The sequence below is a fragment of the Agelaius phoeniceus genome, chromosome 18, assembly GCF_051311805.1.
Source record: "Agelaius phoeniceus isolate bAgePho1 chromosome 18, bAgePho1.hap1, whole genome shotgun sequence".
Classification (NCBI taxonomy): Eukaryota; Metazoa; Chordata; class Aves; order Passeriformes; family Icteridae; genus Agelaius; species Agelaius phoeniceus.
Window position 1 is genome coordinate 13621236 of NC_135282.1, and position 22668 is coordinate 13643903.

The 22668-nt window shown below is 58.4% G+C and overlaps 1 protein-coding gene and 2 long non-coding RNA genes across 3 annotated transcripts in view; all 3 read right to left on the reverse strand.

Moving 5' to 3' along the window:
* Positions 1 to 17807, reverse strand: part of RTN4R (reticulon 4 receptor) — a 100679-nt gene extending 82872 nt beyond the window's left edge. The window contains exon 1 of the mRNA XM_054645800.2: positions 16732 to 17807. Within this exon, the coding sequence (XP_054501775.1) occupies positions 16732 to 16753 (22 nt within the window). The 5' untranslated portion in view covers positions 16754 to 17807. The remainder of the gene's footprint in view (positions 1 to 16731) is intronic.
* A 2240-nt stretch (positions 17808 to 20047) lies between these two features.
* On the reverse strand, positions 20048 to 20658 carry LOC143695446 (uncharacterized). The gene is made up of 3 exons (XR_013184629.1): positions 20551 to 20658; positions 20336 to 20413; positions 20048 to 20199 (listed from the first exon to the last, which is right to left on the reverse strand). It is a non-coding gene; the product is annotated as an uncharacterized LOC143695446 (long non-coding RNA).
* Positions 20659 to 20829: 171 nt separating this feature from the next.
* Positions 20830 to 21616, reverse strand: LOC143695447 (uncharacterized). The gene is made up of 3 exons (XR_013184630.1): positions 21492 to 21616; positions 20952 to 21007; positions 20830 to 20864 (listed from the first exon to the last, which is right to left on the reverse strand). It is a non-coding gene; the product is annotated as an uncharacterized LOC143695447 (long non-coding RNA).
* Between the last annotated feature and the right edge of the window lie 1052 nt (positions 21617 to 22668).

Genomic DNA, 22668 nt, shown 5'->3' on the forward strand with positions numbered 1-22668 from the left:
CCAGCTGCTGGTTTTGCAGGAGGAGCTGCTCTGGTGGGCACTGCTGGTGACCCCTCCCTGCATTCCCACAGGGAGCAGGGCTCTCTCCAAGCCTTGGCTCTCCTGCAGCCCTGCCAGAGGTGGGTGAGCTGCAGGCTGGATGGTCTCCTGAAAATACAAACGTGGCCCTTGCTGCACCTGCCCTGGACCTGCAGCCCAGGAGGCCTCTCCTGTCCATGAACCCTCTCCTGTGCCATTTGTCACCCCCCTGTCTCTGTACACTGTCCCCCTGTCCCCTCTCCCTCTGCAGCTGCAGCCCCTGGAGCCCCGTGCATGCCAAAGCCTCGGGGTGTCCCCAGCACTTTGTGCCTTTTGGGAGACAAGGGATAAGGAACTGTCATTCCCCAAGGGAGGAGGCACCAACTCACAGCTGCACTTCCCATTTCCTCCTCACCCAGGGCTGTCCCCCTTCCCACTTCCTCCCAGAGATGGGGGAGAGGAGGAGAAGGAGAAGGAGAAGGAGAAGGAGAAGGAGAAGGAGAAGGAGAAGGAGAAGGAGAAGGAGAAGGAGAAGGAGAAGGAGAAGGAGAAGGAGGAGCCTTTCACCAGCTCCACACCCATGGCTCACACACTGCCCATGCAGTGCTGACCCCAGCCCAGGGGCCTGGCAGAGCCTGTCCTTACCCTGTGTGCAACACAACCATTTTGTTCCATTGGTTTTGAATCACGTCCCTTATTTTGTGTCCCTCCTGGGTGACAAACAAGCCATGGCCCATTCACCTTCATGAGCTGTGTGCCCATCCCAGGCTGATTTTCAGCCCTGTCCCATGACAGATTGTCACCATCATATTTTCTGAAAAATCCCCTTGCCCAGGATTTCTCTCCTGGGAAGGTGAGAAGCCTCAGAGAAAAATGAAAACAATAATTATCTGATTGCTTCTCCTGTGTTTTGCTGCTTTGGAATGTGGTTTGGACATTGATTACCATCTGGTCAATGTTTGATTGGTTTCATGTGAATTGTTTTAACTTCATGACCGATCACAGCCAGCTGTGTCGGACTCTGAGGAGTCAGTCACGAGTTTTTCATTATTATCTTTTAGCCTTCTATCTGTATCCTCTCTCTATTCTGTAGTATAGTTTAGCATTCTTTAATATAATACAGATCATAAAATAATAAATGAGCCTTCTGAGAACATGGAGTCAGATTCATTTATTCCTCCCAACGATGGGGGACCCAGAAAATACCACAAGAGATCAAGGGCAGCCCTTGGTGCAGCTGTCCCCATGTCCCCATGGGTGCAGCCTGCTCCCCACGTGTGTACAGAGTGTCACACACTGGGCCCCAGTGTCACACAGCCAATCCCAGTGTCACACACCCAGCCTGTGTCACACACCCAGCCCCAGTGTCACACACCAGCTCCAGTGTCACACACCCAGCCCCTGTGTCACACACCACCCCCTGTGTCACACACCCGGCCCCAGTGTCACACACCAGCTCCAGTGTCACACACCAGCTCCAGTGTCACATACCCGACCCTAGTGTCACACACCCAGCCCCAGTGTCACACAGCCAGTCCCATTGTCACACACCCAATCCCAGTGTCACACACCCATTCCCAGTGTCATACACCAGCTCCAGTGTCACACACCCAATCCCAGTGTCACACACCCGGCCCCACTGCCACACACCCAATCCCAGTGTCACACACCCAATCCCAGTGTCACACACCCAGCCCCAGTGTCACACACCCATTCCCAGTGTCACACACCCAGCTCCAGTGTCACACACCCGGCCCCAGTGTCACACAGCCAGTCCCATTGTCACACACCCATTCCCAGTGTCACACACCCGGCCCCAGTGTCACACACCCAATCCCAGTGTCACACAGGCAGCCCCACATGTGCAGTGTCCCACAGCCAGCCCCAGTGTCCCCCAGCCTGGCATGTCCCTGCTCTGTGATTTTTTCCACGCGGTCCCCAGGGGCTGTGCCTGGCCTGGCCAGGGGCTGTGCCTGTCCCTGCTCTCCCAGGGCACCAGGGCAGCTGCTCTGGCAGAGTGGCCCCACAGCTGGCTGGGGCTCTGTCCCAGGAGCTATGGGTGCCCTGGCAATCCCTGCTCACTCCTTGTCTGCACACCCGGGCAGGTTCTGGCTCCCAGCACGGTGGCAATTCCTGTGCCATTGGAGCCCTGGCTGCACCATCCCTTCCCATTGTGTTGTGATTTCAGGGTTTACCTCAGAACCCCGGGTCCCTCCCCTGGTAATTCCCTGCCAGGTGTGTCAGTCACCTCTCCTTCCCCCTCCCAGCACTGTCTGTCAGTCCTGGCATTCCAGAAGGGCCTCGAGTGATTGGCAGAGTCACAGGATGCCCTCTACCCCCGGGGGGCATTGGGCCATCCAGGTGTCCTTTGTCCCTTTGTCCCTCCCCTCCTGTCCCTGCTTGGTGGCTCCCTGCCCCTTCCCTGCCCTCTCCCCGGGGTTCAAAGGAGCAGCAACCACGGGCTCAGGGAGTTCTGTTGGAGCTGGTGCTGCATTCAGAGGCCTGTGGGCCAGAATAAAGCTCTGGATCCAAACCCTCCATCAGAACCAACTCCTTTCCTTCACCATTGCCTTAAAGCTTCTCCAACAGAGGGAAACCTGAGGAGCAGCCCCTGTTATGGGGGGAAGCTCCATCCCAGCACCACCAGAGCTCCTGCAGGCCTGGACTTGTCTGCAGGGCCCAGCTGCAGCACCCAGGCAGCCAAAAGTGTCTGTGGGGTGAAACACCACACACCCAGGCAGCCAAAAGTGTCTGTGGGGTGAAACACCACACACCCAGGCAGCCCAAAGTGTCTGTGGGGTGAAACACCACAGTTGCTGTGATTTGGTTCAGCAGCAGGGCCAGACAAGCCAATATTCCTGTCTGCAATATTGGTAAAACCAGTATCATCCCAGCTCTGCCCATGCCCAGTGCTGGGCTCACACCTTTCACTCAGATCTCTCTGGGTCAGAGAGCACAGCAAACAGCAGCCCTGAGCAGGGAGGGCTCCCAGGGCGTTTGCAGCTGCAGCCCCTGGTTTAGAGCAGCTGCTTCACTGTTCCTGCAGTGCCACAGGGCACCAGGTCACCCCTGGGGACACTCAGCCCCAGCAGGGGCACTCAGAGCCTGGTGTCCCTCCTCAGCAGGCAGACAGGCAGCAATGAGCTGGCAGGGATTATTGGGAGGGCCTCGTGCTCTGATACACACAGGGCAGGTGCTGGGGGGCTGCTGGCCCCTCTGTCACTAAACCATGGTGTGGACAGCAGGGCTGGCCCTGCCCCTGTCCCACGGGGTGACCCCAGGGCCAGCACAGCCCCAGGGCACACATCCCACACCTGCAGAGGGGTGGAACACACCCAGACATCCCACAGAGCTTCGGGGGCTGTCACAGCAGGGCTCCCACCCCAGCCTTAGGGCTGGCTTCAGCAGCAGGGCTGGGGCCAAATGTCCCAGCAAGGGAGTCATGGGCTCACATGGGCCACGCTGAGGCCTTGATTTCAGGAGAGGAGCAGGGTAGAACACTCAGAAATGCAGGTGAAACCAGCAGAGCCCAGCACTTCAGAGGAGAGGGCTCAGCTCCCAGGAGCTGCCTTGGGGGGCACCTGAAGCTGGGAGGGGACAGGGCTGGAGCAGGCACAGGCTGAGCTGGGGGGTCCTCATAACTACAAAAACAGCATCACAGAATCCTGCAATGGTTTGGACTGGGAGGGACCTTAAAGCTCATCCAGAGCCACTCCTGCCATGGGCAGGGACATTCCCCTGGCCCAGCTGTGTCTCCATGCAGAGCACTCTGCACACACCCCAGGTGTACCCAGGTTGACCTTCTCCAAGCTCCCAGCACACCCAAGCTCCCCAGGAAATGGCCAAACCCAGTGTTCTGAGGCAGACTCTGTCCCTGCAGCCCAGCTGGCCACCCCAAAGCTCAGGATTAACTGTAAGCCTTGAGAAACTCCTGGAAAGCCAAAAATAATCACAGAGAAAGCAAAGCATTTCCCATGAAACACCATGGCCAAGGAAAGGCTCTCCTGGGCTGGCTCCCCATGCAGCTCAGGGTCATTGATGGTGCCACTGGTACAAATGTCTCTCCCTGGCTGGGCTGTCCCCTGGGGCTCCCCTCCAGCCTGGGAGAGAAGGGACAGGAACTGGACACAATCCCAGGCCAGCAGCACCCCCAGCCCCTCCCAGAGCCCCTTCCCAGGGCTTTGGGACCTCTCTGCACCCAGCAGAGGACACAGGCTCAGGAAAACAGGAACAGTGCCTGAGTAGTGGGAATGATGTTCAAACAAGCACTGCCTGATCTCCAGACCCCACATTGCCCCCAGTGCCTCAGCTGCAAAATTTGTGTCATGGTAGAAGCTGGGTTTGGTAAAAGCTTGGGAGAAATGGTCCTTGGCCTTGTGGGTGACATCAAACCCAAGGGTGTGGCCTTGGGGGTCACCTAAGATGAAGCTGCACCCCTCAGCCAGGCTCTGCCTCCAAGCCCTCCTTCTCCTTCTCCTTCTCCTTCTCCTTCTCCTTCTCCTTCTCCTTCTCCTTCTCCTTCTCCTTCTCCTTCTCCTTCTCCTTCTCCTTCTCCTTCTCCTTCTCCTTCTCCTTCTCCTTCTCCTTCTCCTTCTCCTTCTCCTTCTCCTTCTCCTCCTCCTCCTCCTTCTCCTTCTCCTTCTCCTCTCACTTCACCCCTGATGTCAGAAATCACGGTTCAAGCCTGGAACATCAAGCCTGGAACACCAATCCTGCAGGGCTGAGCATGATCCCTCTGCCATGCCCACAAAGGGACCCTGGGCCTGGGGACATCCCTCTCCTGAGCCTGGGGACAGCTGGGACACAGCTGGGACACAGCTGCCACTGCTGTCACTGCTGCCACTGCTGCTGCCCCAGCTGTGGGTGGTGGATGCAGAGCAGCTCCAAGCCCTGGTCCCCATGGTCCCACCACCACCCCTGGGGTCAGTGCCACCCCTCAGAGCTCAGCATCACCATCATTCACCCCTGCCCCTCCTCAGGACATATCAGGGACAAACTGAGGGAGGGAGAGAAGTGCCTGGACCTCCTAAACCAACTTGTGCCAAAGAACCACCCTCTGCACTTGAGTGTCACCCTGGTTTTTTAAGATTTTCTAAGCCTTCTGATATGTTGACATTCTTGTAATGAACTTTCTCACACACTTTCTGTAAATAACTCATTGTTTTGCATTCCTTTATGGAGAAGGGGAAATTTGATGGACTGTTGGTTTGCCCAGTGTCATTGGAGAGGTGGCACTGTCACCCTCCAATCCACTGTCACTCTTGGAAATGTATAAATGTTGGAGTCAGAAAATAAACCTTCCTTTTTTCTTCACCTTGAGAGCAGCGGTGTGCGCTTGTGTTCTTTCATGTCCTACAGCAACACTTGAGTGTGTGCTGGGCACAGCCCCTGAGTGCTCCCAGCACCCACCAGTGCCCCCTCCACCCCTCCTGGCCATCCCAGCTCATTCCCACCCCCAGCCCTGCTCACCCTTGCCCAGGGCTGCTCTCCATTCTCACCACTTCTGCCCAAACTGAGCCAAACAGGGACTGCCCAGGCATCCAGGAAGAGGAAAAAGCAGTGCCACAAATGCATGGCCTGAGGCACATGGCAGGCACTGAGGGGTTGTGTTTGGGGCTGGAATTCTCCAGGCAGGCCTGAATTCAAACCATGTCTGTCAGGCACAGGCAGGCTCCAGCTGGTTCTGCCTTTACCTGGCTTAAAGGGGAGTGGGGACAGAATGAAACAAATCAATTCAATTCAACCAGCAGGAAGCTGGGCCAGGGCAGCTCAGGCTGGGATCAGGGCAAGGTTCTGCCCCCAGAGGGTGCTGGCACTGCCCAGGCTGCCCAGGGAATGGGCACAGCCCCGAGGCTGCCAGAGCTCCAGGAGCCTTTGGGCAGCACTGCCAGGGATGGACAGGGTGGGATTGTTGGGGGTCTGGGCAGGGCCAGGGCTGGGCTGGGTGATCCTGGGAGTCCGAGCTCAGGATATTCTGTGATTCCATGAAACAAATGGCAGCAGGGACCAAAGCAAGCAGGCTTCATGGTGGCCATGTCCCCAGAGGTCCCAGCCCCACAGGTGACAGGAGAGCCAGAGGAGCTGTCCCAGCTGAACTTTCAGGCAGAAGTGTTGCCCTGATTTTTTAAGTTTTTCTAAGCCTTCTGGTGTTTACATTCTTGTAACCAACTTTCTCACACACTTTATGTAAATAACTGATTGTTTTGCATTCTTTTATGGAAGAACAAAAATTTGATAAACTGTTGGTTTGTCCAGTGTCATTGGAGAAGTAGCACTGCCACCCTCCAATCCACTGTCACTTTTGAAAATCTATAAATGTTAGAGTCACAAATTAAACACACTCTTTTCTACCTTGGAGAGTTGTGTGTCCACATCGTTTTATTTTGTGTCCTATAACGACACAGCAGCTGCCAAATGACACTGGTGGGGGGTTATTTACAAATCACAAACAGGATGGGACTGCTGGGAACGTGCCTTGAGCTGTTTTATTTTCCAGCATCAGCCTCATTACATGGTGATGACAATGGGAAGATGCCACCAGCTCACATCTTAAGCAGCAGACCAAGAATTTAATGTCACAACTCACTTTATAAGCTTCTTAACCAATCCCACAAAGCAAAAGCACATTGACAGTAGTTCTATCCAACCACTGTAAGCACAGTTACCTTTGGTTAAACAATGCTTGCTTATTTTAAATACAATACCTGCTTGTGAGCCTTAAAACATAATGCACAGAGCTCCATTATTAAGCTTCAAACTTCTTAATATCTCACAAGATAAACTTTTCTGTAGCTTAGAGAGTTATTCTAGACAAGCATTAATACACAGACCATTGTTCTATCTGTCCTTGCTTTTCTACAGTTTGAATAATTTTTCTGCTGACCAATCTCATGGCTGCTGCTTAGCTCCAGTCACAGTTCTGCTGTCTCTGAGGCCTGCCTTTTGCAGCTTTCCCAAAACCCTCTGGTTTTGTAGATTCCCACAGCAAATATCTTTCAGCCCTGGGACACTGAAGGCTCCTCCAGCCCCCAGAGCAATTGCTGTCTGTCAGCCCAAGCTGGATGTGCAGATGTTCAGGGCTGCAGATCCTGAGCAGGGCAGGGCAGGGCAGCAGCAGGAAATACCACACTCCTGGAGACCCAGAGCACCCTGTGCTCCAGAGTGCCCCACTCCCCACAGCAAAAGGAGCCTGGAAGAGCAGGAGGGGAAGGAATCCTGTGTGGAAGCTGCTGCTTCCTGCTGGGCAGGACAGGGGGCAGAGCCAGAGAGCTCCACTAGACCAGAAACAGCTCCAAAGGGCTCCTGCAGCCCGGGCAGGGCTGCTGTGGGCAGCGCAGAGAGCAGGGCCGAGCACCACACCCCACCTGCAGCACTCCCCACCCCGGCATCAAACTGGGAGCCCGGCACAAGGGCTGCTCTCAGAAGGGAAAGGGACAGACAGCCCTCTAGTGTAAAGCCAATGCTAACCGTGTTTGCACGGCCACAGAGCATCGATCAGGGCCAGATCCATCAGGATGTGTGCTTGGGAATGAACCCGGGCACAGGGAGAGGGACAGCACAGCTCCCACTGCTCTGAAAACATGCCAGTGCCCCAGGGACGTGCAACCCCAGAGTCCCACGAGGGTTTGGGTTGGAAGGGACATCAAAGCCACCCAGTGCCACCCCTGCCATGGCAGGGACACCTCCCACTGTCCCAGGTGCTCCCAGCCCCAATGTCCAGCCTGGCCTTGGGCACTGCCAGGGATCCAGGGGCAGCCCCAGCTGCTCTGGGCACCTGTGCCAGGGCCTGCCCACCCTGCCAGGGAAGGATCTTCCCTGATTTCCAATCTAGACCCACTCTCTCTCAGTTTGGAGCCATTCCCTTGCTCTGTCCCTCCAGATCCTTGCAGTGCAAGTCCCACAGGTCCTGCTGTCTCCCATTGACCATTTCTCTCTGCACAGACAAATCCCACATTCCCAAACTCTGCATTTGCTCTGAGGCTTTCCAATGACCCCTCTGAACAGGGGAGAGTGTGGAGCCCTCCCAGCCTCACCCCAGCACCCCCAAAGGGCTTCTGAGAGCCCAGCCTGGCCAGCAGCTCCTGGCACATCCCTGAAAAGCCCCCATGTGAGCAGGGAAAGCTGAGTTTGGGGGCTCCACAGGTATTTTCCTTCTCTCCCTCCCCTGTGCAGAGCCAGGCTGAGCTCCCCCCTCCCGGTGCACGTGGCTGTGTTGTGCTCAGGGATCATTGTCCATGGCTCCCACCATCACTCAGAGCCTTCAGAAAGAGGCACAATTAAAATCAATATTTAAAGTCATCAAACAAGCAGAGGGAAATTTGAGCAGCCCCACAATTCACAGTGACAGAAAACCCAGGGTGCAGGGCTGAGCCTGAGCTGCAGCGCCCAGAGCGCACTTCTGCCCACAGCCTTCACAATTTAATGAAAACACACCAGTTTTAAACACTTCCCCAAATCCAGCTCGCAAAATCTGTCACTTTGATGTGAATGGTCCCAGTCTCAGACTAATCAGTCACTTTTACTTCCTCTTTAGTAGCTAAAGACGCAAATGAACTCCCTGCAAACCGCACAGCTCCGGGAGGAGAATTTAGCAGCCAGATGGTTCTTGCAAAAGATTGGTTTTTAACAAAAAAATAAAAGTGAACCCGCTTCCCCCATGAGCAGCTCACGGGAGATGAGGTGACACATCACAAGTGCGACATTAGAGCATCACTTCTGCCACAGAAATGCCCCTTCCTAAAGCACCACGTAAATCACAATTAGCACTAATAAGGGATCAATTAGTGCAAGGCACTGTAATTATCCCCTGCACTCAGGGAAGAAAGGGAAGCATCGCGCTGGAATGCAAACATCCCTTTGTTTCCAGCAGAAGGTGCAGCACGGAGAGAGAAAACCAAGCACAGAGCGCTGGAAAGGCACCAGGACTCCCAGAGCCAGGGAGGGAACGTGTCCAGCTCCAGCGGGACCCAGAAAAGCTGGGCTGGAAACTCCATCCAGGCAGGAGAAAAGCTGGGTTGGGATGGAAACTCCATCCAGGCAGGAGAAAAGCTGGGTTGGGATGGAAACTCCATCCAAACAGGAGAAAAGCTGGGTTGGGATGGAAACTCCCATGCAGGCAGGAGAAAAGCTGGGTTGGGATGGAAACTCCCATGCAGGCCCTGAGCCTCCCTCTGGCCTGCATCCCTCTGCTTTGCTGTGGAATTGCAGTTGCAGTGGGATCAGAGCACAGCTGACAATAAAGGCTCTCAGAGCACAGGTCAAGGACAGAAATGCTGGACAGGGAGGTTCCTGGAGTCAGCTCCAGTCCACAAGCACCAAAAGGGTTTGGATGCTCTCAGGATGCAGCTCCTGGAAGGAAGAAGGAGCTGAGTCCAGCCCTTGTCCTGGGATAGCTGGGCTGGAACTCCACTGTCCCAGGTTGCTCCCAGCCCCAGTGTCCAGCCTGGCCTTGGGCACTGCCAGGGATCCAGGGGCAGCCCCAGCTGCTCTGGGCACCTGTGCCAGGGCCTGCCCACCCTGCCAGGGAACAATTCCCAATATATGTGCTAGTATGTCCTGCAGGGTCAGGCAGCAGGAATTATGATGGTTGGGCTGGGCAAAGGGAAGGTGAAGGGAGATTTAATTGCAGCCTCCAGCTGCTCCAGGGCAGCTGAAAGGATGGCAGAGCAGAGCACACCTTTGTGTGGCCAGGTGACACAGCAAGGAGCCACAGCCAAGAGCTGCAGGTCAGACATCAGGAGAGGCTTTTCCATCAGCTCCAGTGCTGGGCAAGGCCAGCCAGGCTCCATCGCTGGAGCTTTGCAAAGCTTGGGCAGAGAAATCCCCAGCAGAGCTGAGCTGAGGTGCAGCAGCCCCGCTCTGGAGCCTCCCCCAGCACCTCCAGGGCTCTGGGATGTGGCCAGGTCCGTGTGTCCTCAGAGAGGTCCCTGTCCCTGCAGGGTGTCAGCACAGGGAGCATCTGGGGACTGCAGAGCCCCAGGGGAGCTGTGCTAATCACCATTGATGAGGGACAGCAGGCTGGAACCAGCCCACAGCAAAGGGCAGGAGCAGCACAGAGCAAACACAGCACAGGACAACGTCTGCAAGGGTCTGCTGCCACCCTGAGTGTCCCTGCTGCTGTTCTGAGTGTCCCATTGCCACCCTGAGTGTCCCACTGCCATCCTGAGTGTCCCTGCTGCTGTTCTGAGTGTCCCATTGCCACCCTGAGTGTCCCTGCTGCTGTTCTGAGTGTCCCATTGCCACCCTGAGTGTCCCACTGCCACCCTGAGTGTCCCTGCTGCCACCCTGAGTGTCCCATTGCCACCCTGAGTGTCCCATTGCCACCCTGAGTGTCCCTGCTGCTGTTCTGAGTGTCCCTGCTGCCACCCTGAGTGTCCCACTGCCACCCTGAGTGTCCCTGCTGCTGTTCTGAGTGTCCCATTGCCACCCTGAGTGTCCCTGCTGCCACCCTGAGTGTCCCATTGCCACCCTGAGTGTCCCACTGCCACCCTGAATGTCCTGCTGCCATTCTGATTGTCCTTGCTGCCACCCTGAGTGTCCCTGCCATGGCATCTGGCTGTCACCCCTGCTTTTACCCCTCTTTGATGCCCCCCCAGCACCTGCTCTGACCTCACAGGGAGCCAGCACAAAGTTCCCCATTGCTCCTGCCCCAGCCCTGCCCCAGCCAGGGACAGAGCCAGGCACCCCCAGGCCACCAAAGGGACAGGAGCACCCATGGTGCTGATCCAGGCCGGGTGACAAAGGGCTTGGGCTGCACCCAGGCTGTGGAGGAGGACAGGGCAGCTCCATCCTTGGTAATACATCCATGCTGGGCAGGACAAGCCCCTGAGCAGCCAGATCTGGCTGTGAAATCAGCTGTGCTTGAGCAAGAGGTGTATTGAGATTATAATATCCAAAATATTCCATGGTTTCATGAAAGCAAACATTCTGAGCCTGGCTTGCCCGAGCCCTGCAGACAGGAGCCAGCACTGCTCCTTGAGAGGCATCAGGGGGATGCCTCAAACTGCTGAGCTCTCCAGAAACTGAACTAAAAACCCCAGCATTGGAGTGTTTGTGTTTCTTTGTTTCCAGTCTCCTCGATGCTTTGCATGTGCTTGTGGAGTGTTTCTGCTTTCCTTGACAACCAGGGAGGATTCCAAATAAAACTCAAGTGCTTTGCTAATCTCCTGGTTCCAGGAGAGGGACAATAAAAGCTGTACAATCTGCAGTGTGAAGGTTGGGAGGAAGGTGGGCCAGCCCAGAGACACAGAGCTGCTGTGGATGCAGCAGCAGCCCCCAGGAGATGATCAGTGTGTCCCACCTGCCACTGTGGCACTGCTGGGGAGGGATCAGGGACTGCTCAGCCTCCACACCCCAGCTCTGGGCTGAGTTTAAGCATCCCCTGGGTCCCCTGGGACATAACTCAGCATCACTGTGTGAGAACAGAGCTGGAAGGGCTGAGACCACATCACAGAAAGGCTCAGTGACCTGCTCAAGGATACCAGGGAGGCAGAGCAAGAGCAGACTCCAGAGGCCTTCTAGGAGCACTCCAAAAGCAAAGCAGGCAGGTCAAGGTCTGTGCCCTCCTGTGCCACCCCACAGCTGTGCCCTGCTCTCCTGTCCCACCCCACAGCTGTGCCTTCCTGTGCCACCCTACAGCTGTGCCCTCCTGTGCCACCCCACAGCTGTGCCCTCCTGTGCCACATCACAGCTCTGCTCTGTACCACACCACAGCTGTGTCCTCCTGTGCCACACCACAGCTGTGCCCTCCTGTACCACACCACCAGATGTGTTCTGTGCCACCCCACAGCTGTGCCCTGTCTGTCCCACCCCACAGCTGTGCCCTCCTGTGCCACCCCACAGCTGTGTCCTCCTGTGCCACCCCACAGCTCTGCCCTGCCCTGTGTGTGCCACCCCACAGCTGTGCCCTTCTGTGCCACCCCACAGCTCTGCCCTGCCCTCCTGTGCCACCCCACAGCTGTGCCCTTCTGTGCCACCCCACAGCTGTGCCCTCCTGTGCCACACCATAGCTGTGCTCTGCCCTGTCTGTGCCACCCCACAGCTGTGCCCTGCTCTGCCTGTGCCACCCCACAGCTGTGCCCTGTCTGTGCCACACCACAGCTGTGCCCTGCTTGTGCCACACCACAGCTGTGCTCTGCCCTGTCTGTGCCACACCACAGCTGTGTCCTGCTCTGTCTGTGCCACACCACAGCTGTGCCCTCCTGTGCCACCCCACAGCTGTGCCCTGCTCTGTCTGTGCCACCCCACAGCTGTGCCCTGCTTGTGCCACACCACCAGATGTGTTCTGTCTGTGCCACACCACAGCTCTGCCCTGCTCTGTCTGTGCCACCCCACAGCTGTGCCCTGTCTGTGCCACACCACAGCTGTGCCCTGTCTGTGCCACCCCACAGCTGTGCCCTCCTGTGCCACCCCACAGCTCTGCCCTGCCCTGTCTGTGCCACCCCACAGCTGTGCCCTCCTGTGCCACACCACAGCTGTGCCCTGCCCACAGGCAGGCTCTGGCCGAGAGCTGCCCACAGCCCAAGGGACACAGCTTTGTCACCTGCCCTGAGCCCCCAGAGCCCTCTGAACCCCCCCAGAGGGTGACCAGCCCCCCAGAGCCCCATTCCCCTGTGTCAGAGCAGCGCCAGGCACACAGAGCTCAGGCTGAGGTGAGGTTGCACATTTGAGCAAACTCTGCACGAATTCCTCCGGCACCTCTGCACAGGCACGGCAGGACCCACCCTCAGCCTCTTTCAGCTGATTAAGACTTTTCAGTACAATTGTCCCCTTTTCCCTCAGCCTCTGGAAACCTCCAGGAGTTGCAGCCACAGCAGGAAAGGGGAGGAGAAGGTGGCTTTGTGTCTCAGCAGCCTCACTCCTCCTCCCACAGTGCTGGGTGTCTGTGATGGAGGAGCCCTGACCCCCTGCTCCTCACACACCCCAGGCAGCTCCACCTGCTCTGGGACACAGCCCAGAGCTTCCCACGTGGCCAGGAGGGACAAGCCCTCCCAGAAAGTGCCAGGAAGGACAAGCACTCCCAGAAATTCAGTCCCAGCCCTTGCAGGCCCCAGGCTGAGCTGCTGCCCGTGCCAGCCCCCTGTGCAGTGCTGCAGGGTGCTCCTGTTCCACGGGGGCTGTGCCCCCTGCATAAAGAGAAAACCTCCTGAGGAACATCTAAAGAGGCTCCTGGCACTCGGAGATCTGTCTCATGAAGGTGACAGCAGCAGAGAGCATTGCAAATCCAAGGGGAAGAGGACAAACAAACACCTGAGCCTGGAGGGAGCAGCTCCTCCCTGGCCCCTGCAGGTGAATCCCGGCTGCAGCTCCGGGGCAGAGCAGGGCAGAAATCAGAGCTCAGCTCCGGGCACTGCCCTGCCTCCTCCTGCTCTGGGCCACTTCCCTCTCCTCAGGGGAAAGGGAGGGAAGGGGAAGGGAAGGGAAGGGAAGGGAAGGGAAGGGAAGGGAAGGGAAGGGAAGGGAAGGGAAGGGAAGGGAAGGGAAGGGAAGGGAAGGGAAGGGAAGGGAAGGGAAGGGAAGGGAAGGGAAGGGAAGGGAAGGGAAGGGAAGGGAAGGGAAGGGAAGGGAAGGGAAGGGAAGGGAAGGGAAGAGCCCCAGTGCCCTCAGGCAGCAGGGCTGAGCAGGGCTCTGCAGGGCTGAGCAGGGCTGTGTGTGCAGGGGTGCAGCAGCCTCAGAGCATCCTCCCCTGCCCTGCCCCCAGCTCACAGGCTTCTTGCTGCTTCTGAGATGAAAAATGTGGAAAATTCCCATCTGTGCTGCAGGATTCTGGTTGTTCCTTTGGAATATGAGGCCCAAGTCATGGTTGGGGTCAGAAGAAGATTACCCAGGGCCTGTGGCAGCAGGCACAGCCTGGCACAGGGAATGTGGGATCTCAGCTGGGCATCCCCGTGGCCCTTGCCAGCTTCCAGCTCCACAGGGTGAGCGGATGGAGCCACAGCCACTCTCCTGCCCTTGCAGAGCAGGGCAGGGAGCAGGGCAGACAGAGATGCTGTGTGACAAATGTCCCCTTGCTCCTTCCCACCAGCCACTCCCTCTCCCTTCACTCCTTTATGGACACACCAGGCTCCCGGGAGGTTTTCCCAAGCCCAGCCTGGAGCTCCTGAGCTCGGCATTGAGGGAATTCACGAGGGGCCCGGCTGCTTCAGCACGTGCTGCCCACAGCCCTCCACACTTCCTCACTGCTTCTCATTAACTCCTCCTCTGGCCCAGCTTTGTCTGGGAAAACATCCCAGATCCAGCAGGGAACAACGATGTCTGCACCGGTTCAACGCCCAGGCACCGAGTGGTGCAACAGCACCTCCACCTTTTTGCCCTAAAATTCCTCTTTAAGCACATTCCTCCTTGGAAATCCTCTCCAAACACAGCCTTTGATGGGCCCGTGGTCTGAGCTCTGTGCCGCCAGCTGGGAAAGGGGGGACAAAGCCCAGAAAATGCAGCGGGCCCTTGATAAAAAATTTACATTATAAAGACAGGAAATACAGAATAATGCAATGAATGGTGTCTTCTCTCAAGAGGAAAAAAAAGAGCTGCTCTCCCATCGGTGATGTTGATGTAGGTTCTCCTATTACAGAGGTTTGTATTCGGGTTAAAAAAAAAAAAAAAAGAATAAGCATAGAAAGCTCTTTTTCAGTAAAAATGAATCGTGTTAATAAGGCAGCCAGTGCTGAGAACAGGGAAAGCTCTGCCTGTCCAACTGCCCCTGGTGGCTATTTCTGGCTTACAAGGCACTTGAAGCATCCTGGCAGCCCACAGTGGGAAATGTAGTGCAGATCCAGCAGGATGGACACTCAGCTAAACAGAATCCCCCAGGTTCGTGAGGACTTTCCAGCCAAACCTGCCAGCAAGCCAGCCTCTCACAGGAGCAATTCATAAACTGCAGCAAAAAAGCAAATAATTCAACCCCAAACTCCTCCAAGCCTGGTTCTATAAATAAAGCCGTTGTAACACAGTTTTTATATTTCATTTTTCCCCGTGTTGTTCCACACGGCGCTGGCGGCAGCCGGGAGTGTCAGTGCGTGGGGAGAGCAGCGCTGCAGCAGCAGCAGCAGCGGGGATGGAGCGAGGGGATCGGGGCACACCCAGCGCTGCCCGGCACCGGCCGAGCGGGGCACCGAGCCCCGGGCTCCCACCCACGGCAGCCCCCGAGCCCCGGCAAATGGACGCTGCGCTCTCAGCATCCCCTCCGGGCCGGGGAGAAGCTGCCAGAGCCGAGCCCGCTCCCGAGGTGTTCCCCAAACAGCAATAAATTGGCCATTTCACGTTTCACATCGACACAAAGCCTCTCGAGGAGGCAGTGTGCGGTGTGGAGCACAGCTCGGATGTGTCCTTTGATCGTCACAAATAAATCAGCCAGAGTGCCCTCCAAAATAGAAAGGAAAAGAGAATTATATCTGTGTCGCTGACGGGAACGGGAAGCGAGCCGGAGACGGCACAGAGCGGAGTCAGAGCAGGCAGAGGCTCCGCACGCCCGAGCCTCCCCTGGCCAGCCCCGGCCAGCCCGGGAGCTCCCACCGCGGGCTGGTCCCTCCCGTTCCGAACTGCAATCCTGGGCAGGCTCCCAGCGAACACACATCCTGGGCGGCACACGCTGCTGCTCCGGCGGGCTGAGCCCGGCAGCGAGTGTCCCCCCGAGCCGGGGCCGCTCCCGGGGTCCCCCCCGAGCTGGGGCCGCTTCCCGGTGCCCCCGGAGCCCTCGCAAGCGGCCACGGCACGGCGGGACCGGGGAGCTCCGGGAGCCGCCGCAGCCCCGGCCCCTGTGCCAGCCCTGCCCCAGCCCCAGCCCGCACACGGGCCCGGGAAGCGAAGGTTATCGCCGAAGTGCATGGAAAAGGTGCGGGGAGAGTCCGGCCGTGCCGGGCTGCGAGCTCCGTGCCTCTCCCCCGGCGCTGCGAGCGAATGGAAAGGGGCACCAGCCCCGCACCCCCAGCCCTCCCCAGCCTCTGGCTCCCGAACACGAAGCGGCGGAACCCTGAGGGAGGGCTCTGCGGGGAGCCCCCACCGCACCCCGGGACCCTGCGGAGCCCCTGGAGCCTCCGGGAACTTCCCCGTGCGGCGGCTCCGCGAGCGGGACGGGCTCGGGGAGCGGGGCCGGGGCTGCTCCGGCGGCCGCGCTGCGAGCGGGGCAAGCCGGGCTGCCCCATCCCCTCTGCCGCCCGTGCCGGCCCCTCCGCCGCGGGGTGCGGGATGCGGGCTGCGGGATGCGGGGTGCGGGATGCGGGGTGCGGGATGCGGGGTGCGGGGTGTGGGGTGCGGACGCGCTTCCCCCGGAGGCACCAACTTCGCCCGGTCACCCCGAGGCCGATCTGAGCCAAGCCAGGCTGGGCGGCGGCTGGAGGGGGCTTAGCCCGCTGCTCCCTTTCCACCATCCCTCTGTCCTCCTCCTTCCCTCCCGCTGCCCTGCTCCGCGGCTGGAGCCGAGCCGTGCCCGGGGCTCGCTCCCCCTCCGGCCTCGCCTCCGCTCCGCTCCCGCAGCCGCGGCGCTCCCGCTCCCCCCGCGCCCTCCCCGCCGCCTCTCCCGGCCCCAGCGCCCGCTCCCGGCCCGGCCCCCGGCCCCTCTTCTCCTCGTGGGACCTTGGCCGTTCCCGAAGACCCCACGGGGGAAAAAAAAAAAGTTGCGGCGAGGGAAGTTCCCGGCGCCGGGCGAAGTTGGGGCCGCGGCCGCCGTGCCCTGCCCGGGGGAGCCGCGGCGGCGGAGGGAGACCGGGGCGCACGTACCTTCAGCTATCGCCCTCTTCATCTTAGGGGTCGGGGAAGGCACGTCTGGAGGCGCAAAGTGGAGCGGCAGCGGTACAATCCTTGGGAAAGCGGGGCAGATCCCGGAGCCAAACTTCAGCCCGAGCGGGGAGCGGCGGCGCACGGGGAGGGGGGGGCGCTCCCGGTGCCCTCGCTCATCGGGGGAATGAGCAGCCCCCGAGCTGGAGTCAGCATCCAGGCGAGGCTCCCCCTCCCTGCCTCGCCTCGCCTGCCTCGCCTGCCTCCTCCTCGCTCCGCCCGCCCGCCCGCCGCACGCACGGGGCCGGGGCTGCGGCGGATCCCGGCGGGGAGCGGAGCCGGCTGCGCTGGATCCCGGGAGCGAGCGGCGAGCGAGCGGGGATGGAGAGGCGATGAATGTTTTATGGGATCATGTGGTTTGACGTGAGAGGAATCAGCCTAGATCGGATTTACTGGCTGGAGGAGTGAGCGGGAGGACGGGGGAGCCGGGCACGGGCTGGCGAGGGGAGGAGGGGCCGCTCCGACGGTGCGGTGCGCGGCGGAGCCCCCGCGGTGCGGCCGCGGCCCGGGCAGGGCTGCGCGGGGCCGGGAGCTCATTCCTGGAGGAGCGGTGCCACCTAAAGGAAGCGGCGGAGAGGGACGGCCGGGCTCGGCGGGCACCGGGCCCGCTCCCTCCTCCCCAGCTCCCGCCGCAGCCGCGCCCGCACCGCCCCGGGCACCGCGGCTCGGAGCCCCTCGGGAGGCACCGGAGACCTCGGCGGGTGTTTGCCCCTGCTCTGGATCTGCGCGCCGGGGAGGCGGCGAGAGACATCCGAACGTGCGGTGCCTCCTCTTCCTCACCAGATTCGGCTGCTGCGGGTGCGGAGCCGCTGCTTTCCCGAGGGAAGGATGTCAGAGAGCCCTTTGAGAACTCCTCCCTGTGGCTGAGCTCCCTCGCCATCCCTGCCCTTCGGGATCCCTCTCCCGCGGGCAGCAAGGACAGCGGCTCGCCTCAGTTTACCCACAGAGCCCGAGGGTTTCACTGTAGCTGGATTCCCACCCTGCCGAGCCCTCCGACCCCCTTCCCTGGCCTGGGGGGACGAGGGCTCCTGCACAGGCAGATCCCATCTGCCCCCATCCCATCTGGGAAGCAGAAAGATGGATTTTTATTAAGTGAACTCATTTGCTCAATGAGGGAAGGATTGTGCCGGGGAAAGCTGAACATCCACGGTATGGGGAGGCGGTGGCTCTGTCCCTGCTAGGCAGAGGTTCAGCTGCCACCAGATCTGTGGACAATGTGTGGCTGTATCTGTATCCATGTGAAACCCCGCCTGGGACTTTGCATACAGCCCTGGCACCCCCCAAACACGGGACATGGAGCTCTGGGAGCAGCTCTGGACTGGAACCCCTCCCCTGGGGAGCCAGGCTGGGAGCTGGGATTGTTCAGCCTGGAGAAGAGAAGGTTGTGTGGAGACCTCACAGCACCTTCCAGGGTCTGAAGGGGCTGCAAGGAAGCCAGGGAGGGACTTTTCCTGAAGAACTGGAGTGCCAGGACACAGGGAATGGCTCCCACTGCCAGAGGGCAGGGCTGGATGGGATATTGGGAATCAGGAATTGTTCCCTGGCAGGGTGGGCAGGCCCTGGCACAGGTGCCCAGAGCAGCTGGGGCTGCCCCTGGATCCCTGGCAGTGCCCAAGGCCAGGCTGGACACTGGGGCTGGGAGCAGCCTGGGACAGTGGGAGGTGTCCCTGCCATGGCAGGGGTGGCACTGGATGAGCTTTAAGGTCCCTTCCAGCCCAATCCATTCTGAGGTTCATAATGTGTGTAATTATCTTTACCGGTGTACACTGGGTATAGAAATGCTACTGAGCCTTCATTCCTCAGTGGGTTTGTACCCAATACTGGCCATCTCTCCAGCTTGCCCTCAGGGTTGTTGTCACAACCACATCCCTCCAAGGCCTGCCCAGTTTCCACCTTTCCATGTAGGCATCACTGCAAGGTGAGCCAGGGTTCAGTTTCTCCTGTGTGCACAACCCAGAGGCTGAGGGTGCCTCCCACTGACCCAGCCCAGAATCATCTATGGAACAAAGAAACTCAACCAAAAGCACCCAGCTGGACACTTGGGGCAGCTGGGGGTGAATTACCCAGTGTGGGCCTTGTTTGTGCCAACAGCCTCAGCTGGCCTGAGGTGCTGGGCTCAGAATCACAGCAGGGGCTGGGTTAGGAAGGACCTTAAGGCTCATCTGGTTCCAATCCCTGCCATGGGCAGGGATACCTTCAATAGGTCCTTGAAACCCCATCTGAAGATGATCCAGGAGAGCTGTCCAGACACCCTCAAAGTGCAGATGTGAAGTTCTGTGCAGCCCAGGGCTGCAGCCCCTTCCTACAGCCCCCTGCAGAGGGCAGGTGGCACCTGGGGAGGGCAGGGGCTCCCTCTGGCCACTCTCTTTCTGCTCCTCCAGAGTGCAAAGGTGCAGTGATGATTCCCCAATCCTCTTCCTTCCCACACCTGCAGCCCAGCTCAGGCATGCCCTGAGCTCCTCTGCCCCTTCTGCCTTGCCTGCCCCCTTCCCTCTGTTTGCTCTGGGTGACTGCAGCTGCCTCCTGCCCATCCTGGATTTTCCAGGAGCCCTCTACACACTTAATGAACAGGAGAGCTCTTGATGAACGTGCTGCCAGAGGAGCAGTGTGCCCACAGGGCCACAGCTGGAACACTTGGGCCACTCTTGGGTGCCTGGGCCAGCCCATGGCAGGTCTGCTCCGAAGGCACAGAAGGGTTTTCTGGGAATGCCAGGAGAGGTGAGCTCTGGGAAGAGAGCAGGAACATTGCTGTGCAATCTGCTGCAGCACTCTCTGTTGTTGTTTATGGACATCTTCTGGGAGGGAGGCTGATCCCACCCTGCCCTGCTCTTGCTGCAGCCCAGCTAGCACAGATCAGGGATGTGCTGCTCCTCCTTGTGAACACACCTGCAAGCACTCCTGTTTCAGCAGTGCCCTTTGACTCCACCATCCCAAGCGGTGCAGCAGGAGAGAGAGGTCACAACGTGCAGGGCATCAAAATAGCTGCAGAAGAAAGGGCCCTGGAGCTGGAATTTCCTGGGAGAGGGCTGGAAGGTGAGCAGGAGCACTGAAGGAGTTAATTGAAGCTCTAGTCACAGGCCCAAAAGTTCCAGGTTGTCCAAGGGAGGCAGCGGTTGTTTGGCTGACATTTCTGAAAGGTTAATCTGGAAATGGAGAGCACACATCTGTACAGGGCTGGGGCTGACTCTGGTGCAGATCCTGCCCCTCCTCGGGCTGTTTGACCCAGCAGTTGTGGCTCAGAGGTCACTGTGAGGCAGCTGGGGCTGTGACCTTGGCATGCAGTGATGCTCCAGGGTGTGCTCGGGCCAGCCCTGCCTCCAGGCCGTGTGACAGGGCACAGAAACTGAGAAACTGCCTCTGCTGCTGTGTGCCCCGTGCTGGACAGCTGTGCTTCCAAATTCTGTGTCACACCTGTGCTCCCATTGCTGTGTGTGACACCTGTGCTGCCATTGCTGTGTGTGACACCTGTGCTGCCATTGCTCTGTGCCACACCTGTGCTCCCAAATTCTGTGTGACACCTGTGCTGCCATTGCTGTGTGTGTGACACCTGTGCTGCCATTGCTGTGTGACACCTGTGCTTCCAAATTCTGTGTCACACCTGTGCTCCCATTGCTCTGTGTGACACCTGTGCTCCCATTGCTCTGTGTCACACCTGTGCTGCCATTGCTGTGTGTGTGACACCTGTGCTCCCATTGCTGTGTGTGACACCTGTGCTGCCATTGCTGTGTCACACCTGTGCTGCCATTGCTGTGTGTGTGACACCTGTGCTCCCATTGCTGTGTCACACCTGTGCTGCCATTGCTGTGTGACACCTGTGCTTCCAAATTCTGTGTGACACCTGTGCTCCCATTGCTCTGTGTGACACCTGTGCTGCCATTGCTGTGTGTGTGACACCTGTGCTCCCATTGCTGTGTGTCACACCTGTGCTTCCAAATTCTGTGTCACACCTGTGCTGCCATTGCTGTGTGACACCTGTGCTGCCATTGCTGTGTCACACCTGTGCTTCCCATTTCCCTGTGTCACACCTGTGCTGCCATTGCTGTGTGACACCTGTGCTTCCAAATTCTGTGTGACACCTGTGCTCCCATTGCTCTGTGTGTGTGACACCTGTGCTCCCATTGCTGTGTGTGACACCTGTGCTGCCATTGCTGTGTGTGTGACACCTGTGCTCCCATTGCTGTGTGTGACACCTGTGCTGCCATTGCTGTGTGTGTGACACCTGTGCTCCCATTGCTGAGTCACACCTGTGCTGCCATTGCTGTGTGACACCTGTGCTCCCATTGCTGTGTGTCACACCTGTGCTGCCATTGCTGTGTGTGACACCTGTGCTGCCATTGCTGTGTGACACCTGTGCTGCCATTGCTGTGTGTGTGACACCTGTGCTCCCATTGCTCTGTGTCACACCTGTGCTGCCATTGCTGTGACACCTGTGCTGCCATTGCTGTGTCACACCTGTTCTGCCATTGCTGTGTGACACCTGTGCTCCCATTGCTCTGTGTGTCACACCTGTGCTCCCCATTTCCCTGTGTCATACCTGTGCTTCCCATTTCCCTGTGTGACACCTGTGCTCCCCAAATTCTGTGTCACACCTGTGCTCCCATTGCTCTGTGTGTGACACCTGTGCTTCCCATTTCCCTGTGTGACACCTGTGCTGCCATTGCTCTGTGTGACACCTGTGCTCCCCATTTCCCTGTGTGTGACACCTGTGCTCCCCATTTCCCTGTGTGACACCTGTGCTTCCAAATTCTGTGTGACACCTGTGCTCCCCATTTCCCTGTATGACACCTGTGCTCCCATTGCTGTGTGTGACCCCTGTGCTCCCCATTTCCCTGTGTGACACGTGTGCTCCCATTGCTGTGTGTCACACCTTGCTCCCCATTTCCCTGTGTGACACCTGTGCTCCCCATTTCTCCCTGTGGCAAGGGGGTGTCCAGCAAAGCTGCTGCAGGAGGGGAGTCCCAGGCAGGAGATGTCCTGGGGGAGCTGGGCTGCTCACAGTTGCAGTGGCTCTGGAGAGGAGCCAGCTCCTCGAGATGAAGCCTCCTTGCTTTGACTGGATAATTACATGTTCATCTCTACCTGATGCTTAATCACACTGGGATCAGTTCTCTTTCTGCACGTTGGGAGTCTTGTTTGCAAAGTGCCATCCCTCCCTGCTCTCTTCAGCTGTGAGCACAGGGCTCCCAAAGGATTTAGGGCCCATTCCTGGGCCTGTGGGCACTGAGAGAGGTGCATGTGGGGAAATAGGGCACATGAAATGGGGATTCATTGCCCTTTGCTGTGCCACCCACCTCTTTCTTTTTTAACATAGCCTAAAGGAGTTGACTCCTGAATGCCAGTATTGAATAAAGTGTATCTTGTTCTGGTCCAGGAAAGGCTTTTCACCTTTCTCCCTCATGGCCTTGTGGCTGCAGCTGTCCTGTGTCTGATGGGGCTGGGAGCACCTGGAAACACCTCTGAGAGGAGCAAGGAGGCAGAAAAGGGCACCAAAGGATCAGGATTTTTTTTTTCTCTTTCTAGTGGAAGGGGGACAAGATGCTCTTTTAATGTCCCTCCCAGCCCAGACCATCCTGGGACTCTGTACTGAGTCTCTGCCAAGTTCTGGCACTGCTGTGCTCACAGGAGGCAGGGGGAGATGTGGGCAGGCAGCAGCTGGGCAATGTCACCTGCTCCAGGTGACACCCCTGTGGCAGAGTCACCCTGCAGAGGCACAAGGACACCTTTCCAAAGCAGTGTCCCCTGCTCGAGGCCAGGCATGGGCACCCCACGGGGCAGACCCAGCTGCAGAACTGAAGGGGCTCTCCAGAGCCACCACCACCACTGCTCTACTGACAGAGATTGTGTTTGACACCTTCTACCTCTTGACTTTTGTGAAGGGCA